We start from the raw sequence: 13,120 nt of genomic DNA on the forward strand, positions 1-13,120 counted from the left end.
CTGGGCCACAACCTCGCGGTTGGATTGCTACCGACCCACAACCTTTCGGTTGGATTGCCCAGGTTTATTGACTGGCGGCACAAAGCAATATAGCATCAACCCAACCATATTATGTCGACATGTAAAACAGATAAAACACATAACAACAAAAAGATAACCATGTAAATCTTAACAAATCACTACCGTAAAGAAACATTCTAAACCAGAATACACAATCTATTAGGTCGACATTGGTTCCTTCAACCCACAAGTACAGTGAGGAAAACTCATCTCACAGTCTGAAAATATAGTTGAACATGTCACTACTCCAACTGCTACTTCTATTAGTCACATATACAATAAACAGTGGCCAAGTCTTAAACTACTGCCCAAAATAACCAAAATGCCCCTAATCCAAACTTGGTCAAACCCCAGGTCAAAGATCAAAGTCAGCAAGACAAAAAGTCAAAGAAGGTCAATCTGACTGAGTACGCCCAAAATACTTAGTCTCTACGTTGAGCTTAGACGAGACTTAGCCAAAAACATGAGAGTTTAACCCAGTACGTGCAATGTACTCTTTGGTACTCCCAATGCAACGTACTTTGTCTGAATTGTATTTTCCTCATTAAGTGCTTATTTCACAAAGACTTTCCATCCAAACTCAGCTAGCCCCCTAAACATTATCTTAAGTCATAAAGTTTCCACCTTTATGACTTTCCATGGCTAGAAAAGGTCCAAAAGCTAAAACCCTAAGTTATTAATCCATTAAGACATCATAACTCTTGCATGGAAGGGATAGAAGGACCAAGATCACATTTTTATGGTTCTTAATAGCTCCATAATAGATAAAGTTTCCAACTTTATCCATTAGGATGGTCCAAACAACCAAGATCTACTCTTTAAGTCTTAAAGGAACCAAAAATGCATCTTTCCCAACTTAATCCATTAAGTCCAAGTCTCCAACCTTCAGATCTGAATTAATATGATTTTTAGATGGATAAAGTTTCCAACTTTATCCATAAAGTGGTCACAAACTTTCAACATCTAAACTTTATGCACTAAAGTGACCAAAAAGCTCATAAAAACCAAAACTAGCTAGATCTAAAAAAATGTATCATCAAGATTCAAGCTTTATACCTTCTGGAGTTGAGAAAAGTAATGTAGGCTCAGAATCCACAAGCTTGAGCTTCAACAATCCACAAGATTGAACTTATCTTTCATCCAAAATGCACTCAAAACACATAAAAAAGGTTCAAGATTTGTTCTAGGGGTTAGGGTTTCGAGTTGGAGGCTTAAGAGGGTGGAGGCTCATGATAGGAAGGACCCTAAGGGTTAGAGACCTTAAATATGGCTTAAAACCACGAAAATATGGTTTTTAGTCTACGACAGTATGCCCAACGTACCTAAAGTTATGCCCAACGTACCTAAAGTTATGCCCAACAAAATGCCCTAAAAGTGCGACTTCCTCGACATAGTACGCCTAACGTATTCCTAGTGTATGCCCAGCGTACTACCAAAACTCTCCAGTTTAACTTCAAAACAACTATAACTTCTTCGTTCTAACTTTATTTTCGGTGTTCTTTATATGCACGGAAAGGTATTGAAGAGACCCACAATCCTATCTCATTACTTTTAACTTAAAAGGTACCAAACTAAAATCCTTATTCCAAGACATAAGGTTCTTTTGGAGGAAGAAAGAAGGATATGGTCCGTTGTCACTTGGTCATCATCCTTGGCAGACGTACTTCAAAGAAGCCGTAAAATGGCTAAAATCAAGACCAAGATCACAATTAATGCACTTAGAGCTACTCAGTTTATGTTGCCTCCGATCCATTCTCTGAGAATCGTCCCAATTGATGAAGGTTCTCCTGTTCGGAAACCAAACGATATTTCGGAAGAGCCTCTGATCACTCCTCCTCCAGAGTTCACTATATCTGAAACCATTCATCAAGTCATTTCCGACTTGACCAAACCGCATCAAGACTAAGGGAAGAAAGTTGCCTCGGAACCAAGCAGCCCTTAAAGGACCTTCAGAAAGTCCAAAGGCTGGTCTCAAGCTCAAATAGATCAAGCACTTGAAGAGATCATCCAGATTCAAACATTGAAAGATAATCCAAATCCAATATTGGGCCTATTCCCACTATTTCAATAAGGGATCATCCATGATCAAGACATAGTGCCCTTCATGTACTTCGATCTGCCTATGCAAGACTCCAACCATATCGATCTCCCAATCTCTCCTTTCGGAAAATACTACATCAAGTTCGCTCCACTCTATCCAAATGATGATCCTCAGACTATCATCAGAACTAAGTGAGAAAGGTTGAAGACATTCTATTCCATTAACGCATGTCCTCAGAAAGAAGTGTGGTCTCGGAAGCGAATAACAAAGATTATTGGGTACAGAAACAAGGTTCAAAGCAAGTTAAACCTGAATTGCATTTTGTACAGATATCACATTTCTCGGAACAGAGAAGCTACCATCACCATCATGGACGCAGATTTTCCATCTATCAACCCTAACGATATTCTCACAATTGTTGCTCATTTCCGAAGTTGTCAAACGGATCAATTGAGCATTGGAGCTTATAGCGCTGCAATTAAATTTTTGAAGGATTATGTAGCTGAATTATGCAGATCCGACATCGAGCTCGCACACCTGTTTGGAATAGAAAAAGTGTTGGCGAAAATTTCTTGTGAACTACCTGAAGCCCTAATTATAGCAGAAGGTCCGATTGAAGAACCAGAGCTTGGATACATCTATATGAGAAAGAAGGCCAATATGAAAGAATTTTTCCAAGTCTTGTTTAAGAATCTCGTTCCTTCAACTGTTCTGCAAAAGTTCATGGCCAATGCTGCAAGAGTGATGCTCCAGAGCATGTGCAGAATAAGTTTATCAATCATCTCAAATGGTATTTGGAAGTCTGAAGTAGGCTCTACAATGCTTACCTCTTTATATCCGAAGACACCAACTAAGTTAACTAATTGCTAAGTTCACTTAGGCGAGATTGTTAATACATGAAAACTGAACCTCTAGCAATCCGAAGCAATCAAGATCTGAAGTCAGCTTGTGTCCAAGATGTGATGTGTTCCGAAGCAAGATCAATGCTTTTTATCTTTATTTTGATGTAACAGTTCCTAGGACTAAATTGTGTGAATCTTTTAAGTGTCATATTGTCAAACACTTAGTTTTATCCACTCCTTAGAATGTGTCAGCGGTTTGTACCAAGTTCCTCCTTTGCTATTTAAGGAGTGAATGTTTCGTGAGTTAAAAACGAAGAACACATCTCGATATTCTCTTCACATCAATCTATTTTATCTGGCAAGTCAAACGTCTTTCATTTAAATTCTTCTTGTCTTAAGTTGTCTTTGCATTGATTATACTCAATCTTACTTCATTTATTACTTGAATACTTTGTTTATTGTTTATCTTCATGTCTTGACTGGTTTACCAAACTCGACTGGGACTATTTATTAAGAGCAGACATTGGTCTTAAATATTAACTCAAGGTTTGTGTTTTCAAACATTGTCCTTACGCATTGATTTTTGTTCTCACAACTATGAAACACTTAAACAAACAGAAAAGCAATCAAAATTCGAATGTAAAGCAAGGATTGGAAGAGACTTCTTTTCAGATCTCGATTCACTAATACTCATATGGTTGATTTCTTGTATAATATTATGAATTGATTATTTGTTGTTTACCGATTCCTAAAGTGATTAGCATTTACAATCAAAACACTAATCCTCCAATTATCGAGTTTATTTATTCATTGATCAGGTGCACACAACAAGCAAGACAATTAGGGTTAAGTTCGACTTAAGCCAACCTTGATTAATAATTTACATTAATGGATGATAACATCAATCTAACATATGAATGATCATCATATATTAGCTTCCACATTAAATTATCCACCTTTTCTATTTAATCCTAGGTTTATGATCAAAACTCTAGTCTTATAACTTTGATGATAACAAATTTATAAGATTCAAATATCCTAAAACATATTGATCATCTAATCTCAGGAATATTCATCAATAAACATCAAAAGTGGTTGTCTTTAACACAAAAGGTTCTTTATCAAGCTATCAAAACAAATAAACAACTAGTAAATATTCAAATATCCAATTATTCAACACATAGTAGCATAGATCCTCTACATCTAAACAGAAGTTAGGGTTTTAGCCCATAACTACTGGAATCAAACAAATAAATTCGACGTTACCAATGAAAGACATGATAGAAATCAATAAAAACTAAGAATTCGAAGTAAAATTGCCTTCGATCTCTCCAAAACGTGAACTCCAGACGAATTTAGGTGATTCTCTGCCTTCTAATGCTTCTTTGGGTGCCAAAAGTTGTGAATTACTTGAAGCATAAGTTCTTTTTGAAGGCAGGACCGAACTTTATATATATACCAAAAAAACTATCTTCCACGTCGTGGCTAAAGGCCTCCACGGCGTGCCGTTCATGGAAAACACGTAAAGCCCAAGTCTACCAACTTGAACGCGAATCTTCGAGATACCACGACATGGACAGAGGTCCCCACGCCGTGGGCTTCAGAGTTTATGCCATATTTTGCCTTGCTTTGATCAGGTCCAGGTTTCCTTGCTTCCAACTCTGCATTTTGCTTCCTTTTTATTCTGAGCATGTCTTTATTGCTACAAAACAGATTTATAATAAATTAAGTACCATTTGCACTAAAATAAACATAAATGTAGCAAAAAGTATTAAAATAATGCATAAAATTTATAACTAAATATGCACATATCATTCTTCAATCTTATTCATCATCGTGTTAGCAACGCCTATCACGCCTTGTAGCACCGTGCCAAAAGTTCTTGAAGATGATAAATATGAAGACATTTTGAATATTGTAGAGAAGACATTGTTGGTATGATATAAGATTGTGTCTATGCCAGTATTTATAGTGTTTTTAATTTTATTTTTTTAAATAACCATCAAGTGACCAGTCAAAGAAGAAGTCAAGAAAGATAATTCAAAAGTGTGGTACCCGGATACCCTTCTTGACTCGCCAACTGATGTAGGGGTGTAGTGTGCGCGGGACACACCTCAACAAATGTTGTAGCAACGCCGACCCACACATTTAGCATTAGGAGTCAATGAACTTTTATTTTTTATTTCATTAAAAAATATATATTTATTAATTGGTCAGTCAAGAAAAAGACTTAAAAGTGTGGTACCTAGATACCCTTGTCGGCTTGTTGAGGTAACGGCACAATATGCACCAAACACACCTCAACAAATGTTGCGACAATGATGTCCTACACCTTCTAACCTTAGAAACCAATAAACTTTTATTTTTTATTACATTAAAAAATACAATTATTGCTCAATTTAAAGTATCAACTAATAAATATAACCTTAACAAAATTTGTAAATAAATCAAATTTTTTTTAAAGAAATTGCAATATAGTTTATAATTTCTCCCACCCCTTTATTTTACTGGCTATAATTTTTTCAGATATATTTTATAGACAATTTTATTTATAAGAATACTATAAATTTTTTGTCTGATTAATGATTTATTAGACAATAACAATATATGTTCGAGACAAAGTTTTGATAGTTTTTTTTAGTTATTACGTAACTTTAAGTCTTTAAAAGCTAGTGATTATTTTTTCAAACTATTTATACCACAAATAAAAACTATAATTTCTAGCAAGATTTTAGATTCCAACTAACACTTTACATACAAACATTTTGCTATAATTAAGATCTCATGATCTCATTGCCACGATTACTATTTTTTTTAATATATATATATATATATATATATATATATATATATATATATATATATATATATATATTACAAGAAGAAAAATAATATAAAAATTAATACTATGATGATAAAAAAACATTTTATAATATAAAAAATAAAAAAATAAAAATTAAATTACATTTGCATTTTGATGTTAGTACTTAAGGCATTCCTAAAAGATTGGCTCTAAATTTTCCCGGGGGAGCATTGAGTACTACTGGATAGTACTGTATACGGTAGACACAGCCAATTCTTTCCCCCTTTTTAGCTTTCTTTTACTCCAAAAGCTTCTTCTTCCCATGTAAAGATTGGAAAAGGTGCGGTTTCGTTTGCCAGCCATTCATGGAAGCTCATCGCTTCCAACGCAACCACAAACTCCACACTTGAAAGCCCACAATCTTCTACACTCTCAATCCATCACATTCACCTTTCCCTTCGTCTTTCATCTTACTCTTCTTCCTCAGATCTAGTTCAATTGTAAATACGATTCATTGAAAGAAGCGAAGGAGATTGCATTTATGTGATTACTGATTTGATTGTACTAGCTTCAAGTTGAATTCTACAATGGCGTCGACGCAAGGTATATTGAAACCGAGGAAATCGACTTCGAAATATGCGAATTCGCCATCCTCTTCGACTACTTCATCTTCGAAACATTTTCCGGAGGCTTCTGTTGATAATCTGAGCTCTCCGGCTTCATCTTCTAGAAGCAAGCCGCAGTACTTTTATTCCGAGAGTTTGCCATTGGGTTCTGAGAGATCGAAGGAGAATGTCACTGTTACTGTTCGGTTCCGGCCTCTCAGGTGATCAAATCGTGGTATAAATTATGGTTTAGTGTATTTATTGCGGTTAATTTGGATGTAAAATAACTTTTTGAGGATTAGTCCGAGGGAAATTCGACGAGGGGAAGAGATTGCGTGGTATGCGGATGGAGAAACTATTCTACGGAATGAAGAGACTCCATCGATAGCTTATGCATATGGTATGCCCAGATTATAGATATGCTACCAATTAACGTTTTTGAATTGATTCTATTGATGATCAAGAGTCATGTTCTAAATCAGAGCTTAAGAAAATTAGGTAAAACAGAACCAACTCTACAGTAATTAACATTGTAGACCTTTGGATCCTTTATTGCCAAAACCCTAGTGTTCTTTGATATCATTGTATAGGGGACTGGAGCAACTAGTTAAACAATTACTCACTGATAAACTGATTTATTGGCTTTCCTTGTTTCAAACACAATGTTTGTTAAATTCTATTATTGAAGGGGACAGATATCCCAAATTTTCAATTGTCTTCTTTTGTACCCAAACACATATCAGAATCAAGCAGCCATCTTAATGGTTTTCACATGATTAACTACAGTTAACTTAACAAGTTCAACAATTTGTAACTTTAGGCTTATACTCTTAACCATGAAGTTTCTGCTTTTGAGGTTCATATTGATATACCTTGCAAATCTCATTTTCTTATTTATAATTTTGTACATAGATCGGGTGTTTGGGCCTACAACCACAACACGGCATGTATATGATATTGCAGCTCAACATGTTGTTAGTGGTGCAATGGAAGGCGTTAATGGTATTATTTCTCTTCCTTTCATATAACTTACACAATTTCTTTTTTATCTATTTGATTTTTCTAATCTTGACATGATTTGTTCCAATTACAGGAACTATTTTTGCCTATGGTGTTACAAGTAGTGGAAAGACTCACACCATGCATGTAACTCTATCACCTTTTTATTCATTATATTGCTCAAATATTTTTATGTTTTATGCAGTTTTTAGTAATGTATTTATTTTGTGTATCTTGATCTTGATCATACACACAAGACAGGGTGATCAAAGGTCCCCAGGAATTATTCCCTTAGCTATAAAAGATGCTTTTAGTTACATTCAAGAGGTAAGCATTTTTATGAAAACTTTTAATACAATCTAATAAATTAATATTTTTTCAAGGAAAAGATAAAATAATCTTTATATTTTTCAGACCCCAGATCGTGAATTTCTTCTCCGTGTCTCATATTTGGAAATTTACAATGAGGTGAGAATTCTCTTCACTCTGCATAACAAAAAAGAATCTGATCTGCCATTTTTGCCCCTTCAAGTTCTACAATAGCAAGTAGTCTTATTTCTTAAAATGGGTATATATATTGTACACACACACACAATTATTGACATTGTTCCTTTATTTTCTTTTTTTACTGTTTTGGGTAATATTCTTGTTTTAAACTATCTGTTTTTTTCTTCAGGTTGTCAATGATTTATTAAATCCAGCAGGACAAAATTTAAGAATACGAGAGGATAATCAGGTAATTAATGTTCTATATAATTCAACTTCTAGAAAATGTTTTAATAATTATAAAATAAAATAATTTGTGGAACACAATAATTGCTTTCAGGGAGCATTTGTTGAAGGAATAAAAGAGGAAGTTGTTCTATCACCTGCCCATGCTCTTTCTCTTATTGCAGCTGGAGAAGGTACAATCTTTCTTAAAAGACTATTTTGCCCATAAATCACTTTCATTATCTTCGAACTTATTATTATTATTATTATTATTATTATTATTATTATTATTATTATTATTATTATTTTTTCACTTTATTATTACAGAACACAGACATGTAGGTTCAACAAATTTTAATTTACTCAGCAGCAGAAGTCACACAATATTTACTCTGGTAAACCCATCTTTCCATTCCAAAATTAAATTAATTATTTTAATTTTTACCATTTGTTTCATCTAAATACATTTTTCATCTTTTTTAACTTTTAACAGACAATAGAGAGTAGTCCTTGTGGTGATAATAATACTGAAGGAGAATCTGTTAACTTTTCACAGCTGGTAAAATTGTGTTCATAATCATACCACTTGTTTTATTCATTTATTAATGTAAACAAATTGTTAAAACTAAAATTATTTAAATTTAAATTGCAGAATCTCATAGATTTAGCAGGTTCTGAGAGCTCAAAAGCTGAAACAACTGGTGTTCGTAGAAAAGAAGGATCTTACATTAATAAAAGCCTTCTCACTCTTGGAACTGTGAGGCCTCAATCATTATTTTTATCACAATTTTTTTATATCTTTATATTTAATTAATCTTTGAAGTATTATTTACAGGTTATATCAAAATTAACAGATGGGAGAGGTTCTCATATACCATATAGGGACTCAAAATTAACTCGGCTTCTTCAATCTTCATTAAGTGGTCATGGAAGAGTTTCTGTAAGTCTTACATTAATAAAAAATAAAAAAAAAGATATATTTTTTTAATGAATTGTAAATTTTGGTCCTTTTTCTTTCAGCTAATTTGCACTGTTACCCCCTCATCAAGCAATTCAGAAGAGACACATAACACATTGAAATTTGCACATCGTGCAAAGCATATTGAGATTCAAGCTGCTCAAAACAAGGTATGGATATTTAAGTTAGTGTTTATATGATGGAATTAAGGAAGGAATGGAATCGTTCATTCCATGTATGTTTTGCCCAATGGAATGGAATATGATTCCTTTCATTATGTTATTATAAGGAGTGGTTTTTCTTCTTCATCATGAAATGGAATGAAGAATTGCAATATAAAACATTTTTATATATGTGGATTTTGATGACAATTTTCTTTTGAAGTAATCTTCACTTACCTTGATTAAATTACAACTTTATTTTTCTATGATTACGAAAAAAATATTATTTTTACTATAGTTTATTTGAGGTTTAAATGAGCTTATATTATCTTTAACTTTTTATTTTTGTAAATAAAAGTTTTTTTTATATCTATTATTTTAATTGAATTACAGTTTTTCATTTAAAATAACGAAAAAACTATTATTTTTATTATAATTTATTTGAGGTTTAATGAGCTTTTATTATGTTCAGTTTTTTATTCTTGTAAATTAAATTCTTTTAAGATCTATTAGTTTAATTGAATTACAATTTTGTTCTCTTAAAATAACAAAAATAAAAAAATATTTTTGTTATAGTTTGTTTGGGGTTTAATGAGCTTTTATTGTGTTCAATTTTTTATTTCTGTAAATTAAAGTTTATTAATTTTAATTAAAATAATGTATAGAATAGAGTTAAAATTATACATTCTATTCCTACAAGTCAAGCAAACATGATCATGGAATGTAATGACCGATTCCATTCCCTTGCTTATTCCATTCCATCCAACCAAAACAGATTCTAAATAATCATTTAAATCTACAGATAGTCGATGAAAAATCCCTCATAAAGAAATACCAAAACGAAATTCGATCATTAAAAGAAGAACTAGAACAACTAAAGACAGGTGTTGTAACATTTCCTCAATTAAAACACCCGGGACCCATAGCAGATGATATTCTTATCCTTAAACAAAAGGTAACACTCATTAATTACATTATTGCCATTTACTCGTTTAAATTTATTTTTTCTTATATATTATTCATATAAGTGTTTTGTATTAACGTAACTAATATATATAAAAGCTAAAAGATGGTGAAGTCAAACACGAGTCAAAATTGGATCAAGAAGAAGAAGAAGAAGAAGCTAAAGCAATTTTATTAAGCAGAATACAAAGATTAACAAAATTAATTCTAGTTTCCACCAAATCTTCACACCCATCTAAATTTTCTCATCTAAGGAGAGGATATTCCTTTGGGGAGGAAGAGGTTAGTCTTTTGACTTTTCTTCCATTTTTTGTTTCATTTTTAAGGTTAAAATCATAAATTCAAGAAATAGCATATTACTTTCGTTCATGTGTGTAGTAATAATGAAAAGAATTGAAAGTAGAAGTGGGAAGAAATAGAATTTGTAAAATAATGATTTTTCTTGGAATTTGACAGCTTGCATATTTACCACAAAGAAGGCGTGACTTAAGTTTAGATGAAGAAAATATGGAGTTATATGTTTCACTTGACACAAGTGAGGAAATTAACAATGATGTGCTTAAGGAGGACAAAAAGGTCAAAAAAACGGGATTACTTAAATGGTTAAAACTTCGGGTGAGTCTACTTGGTTTATTATATGATTTTATGATTCTCCTATAGGTTTCTCATATTGATATTATAATGCCAATTTACCCATTTAATTCATGAAGGGTCAAAATATCCCATTAAAACCAGGGAAATGACTGTTCACGTTTAGACAATTTTTTTTTTATACATTTGACCATTTAATTTATTAAATGTGTTCATATATTATCATTGTCACCGGCTATCGCATGTAACAATGGTAATATGTGAACATATTTATCAAATTAAATTGTTAAATGTGTACAAAAAAAACAAAAAATGACTAAATATAAACAAACCGAAAAGTTAATTACCAACCATTATGAATTAAAAAATCAATAAAAATAACTAAGTTTTTATGTGTTTCAAGGAAAATTACATCTTTGTCCGAAATAAGCATATTCCGGATAGATAAAATGTATAATGTGTATTTTTTTTTTCAATTTAACCAAAAAAAATCTCTTTGTCCTCATGTCGGAAATTAACATTTCAAAGTGTAATCATTATTTTTTAATAAAATGTTTTGTTTTAAACTCTTGTATTGAATGTACTTTGTGCTTGTGATTTTTCTTTAACTTTTTGTTATATTTTAGTAAAAACGAAACATTTTTTTTTCAAAATTCCTTAATTGTTCCTTTTTAATTATTTTATTCTTTTATCGAAACACATTTAGGACGTTTTCTTTAACTTTCTGATTATTTTATTCTTTTATCGAAACCCAAAATGTTTGTAAAAAAAAAAAAAACTTTTGCATCGAAAAAGCATAATTGTTGATTGGTTTGATCACTAGAAACGAGATGGTAGCTATGGCGCTTTGACGATCACAAGCGATAGATCAAGTGGAGCCAAATCGATTAGCAGTCCAGTTTCCACTCCTAAAACGTCTAATCATAATCATCATCCTCCTATCCAACAATCCAGACATTCACATTCACAATCTGTCGACTTCTTATTCGACCCCAAACAAGACAATCAACAGCAAATCATCGAAGACGACAATTCATCGCAACACGACACTCCTGTAGTATCAATATCATCCCCTTCGATTACCAGATTGAACCACGAAATCAAACTCAAAAACGAACAAATCTCCCTCTTGGAAGCCCAAGTTGCAAATAATCAACTACTTCAACAACAGTTAAACCAAAAGGTACACCATTTTTCATCATTTTAACAACTTTAATCTTCAAACTTCAAACTTCAAACTAAATACTATTTTGCGCTAAAACCAGGTGCTTGAGATCGAACAACTTCAACAGAAAGTCACCCAACTCACCGAGTCAAAAGCCGAGTTAGAATCCCGGAACAAAAAGCTAGCGGATGACAGTAAATACGCCAAAGGATTAGCCTCCGCGGCCGCCGTCGAGCTCACGGCTCTGTCCGATGAGGTCGCGAAACTGATGAACCAAAACGAGAGACTAATGGCGGAGTTAGCCGCCGCGGCCACCGCCACCACGCCGAAGAACTCTCCGGGTAACCGGAAAACGACCGGTCCTGCTAAAAACGGGCGGAGAGAGAACGTTAACACGAGGACGAAAGAACAGGTGGAGATGAAAAGAGAACTTGCGTTGAGTAGGGAAAGAGAGATGTCGTATGGGACGTTGTTGTCGCAAAAGGATGAGAGGGAAGCGGAGCTACGGCGGAGACTGGAGGAGTCGAAGCAGAGAGAAGCGTATCTTGAAAACGAGCTTGCGAATATGTGGGTTATGGTGGCCAAATTGAAGCGGCTGCAAGGAGCGGAGACTGAGCCGTCGGAGTCGAGTAAAGATTTGGATTAGAAATTTAGGGTTTGTAAGATTGTGTGTACTGTTGTTATTGTGAGGTAATTTTTTCGATTGCTTCTTTTAGAAGGTTCACTCTTTTATGTAAATTAGTATGTTGTTTGCCGAGTAATTGAAAAAAGTTAAATACTCAATGGAATAATTGATCATTTTTAGTCATTGATTTTTATTTTGTCCACTTTAGTTATCAAAGTATTTGATTTTATAGAAAATATCGTTATAGCACAATAAATTTATGCCTATGACTTGATTTGGTCATTAAAATATACTTTTAAGCAACATGCTGTTTATAAATTATCTGTGTATTAAGTCATTTTCGTTAGTTTTTATTTGTTAAAATATTCTCCGTTAATTGGTTATTTTAAATTATAAGAATAATCCCTATACCTTCAAGTTTGGTCAAGATCATGGTGGGCGGGAAAATTATGCTTTAGACCCACATTATATATATATATATATATATATATATATATATATATATATATATATATATATATATATATATATATTAAGTTTCATAGCAATTTACGATGTAGACATTAATTCATGAGAATGATTCTCTCTACGACAGA

At 32.9% G+C, this 13,120-nt stretch overlaps 1 protein-coding gene across 1 annotated transcript; it reads left to right on the forward strand.

The window, feature by feature from the left end:
• The first annotated feature begins 5,966 nt into the window (after positions 1-5,966).
• On the forward strand, positions 5,967-12,707 carry LOC145092282 (kinesin-like protein KIN-7K, chloroplastic). The gene is made up of 18 exons (XM_079030212.1): positions 5,967-6,572; positions 6,654-6,751; positions 7,264-7,353; positions 7,445-7,497; positions 7,612-7,677; positions 7,765-7,818; positions 8,027-8,086; positions 8,177-8,255; positions 8,389-8,456; positions 8,555-8,620; positions 8,714-8,818; positions 8,897-9,001; positions 9,082-9,189; positions 9,983-10,135; positions 10,243-10,425; positions 10,600-10,758; positions 11,558-11,917; positions 12,000-12,707. The coding sequence occupies exons 1-18, from the start codon at positions 6,334-6,336 to the stop codon at positions 12,543-12,545; spliced, it is 2,592 nt and encodes an 863-aa protein (XP_078886338.1). The 5' UTR covers positions 5,967-6,333; the 3' UTR covers positions 12,546-12,707.
• Positions 12,708-13,120: the final 413 nt, after the last annotated feature.

Source organism: Lactuca serriola, chromosome 1 (genome assembly GCF_051521515.1).
Source record: "Lactuca serriola cultivar US96UC23 chromosome 1, Lser_US96UC23_V15, whole genome shotgun sequence".
Classification (NCBI taxonomy): domain Eukaryota; kingdom Viridiplantae; phylum Streptophyta; class Magnoliopsida; order Asterales; family Asteraceae; genus Lactuca; species Lactuca serriola.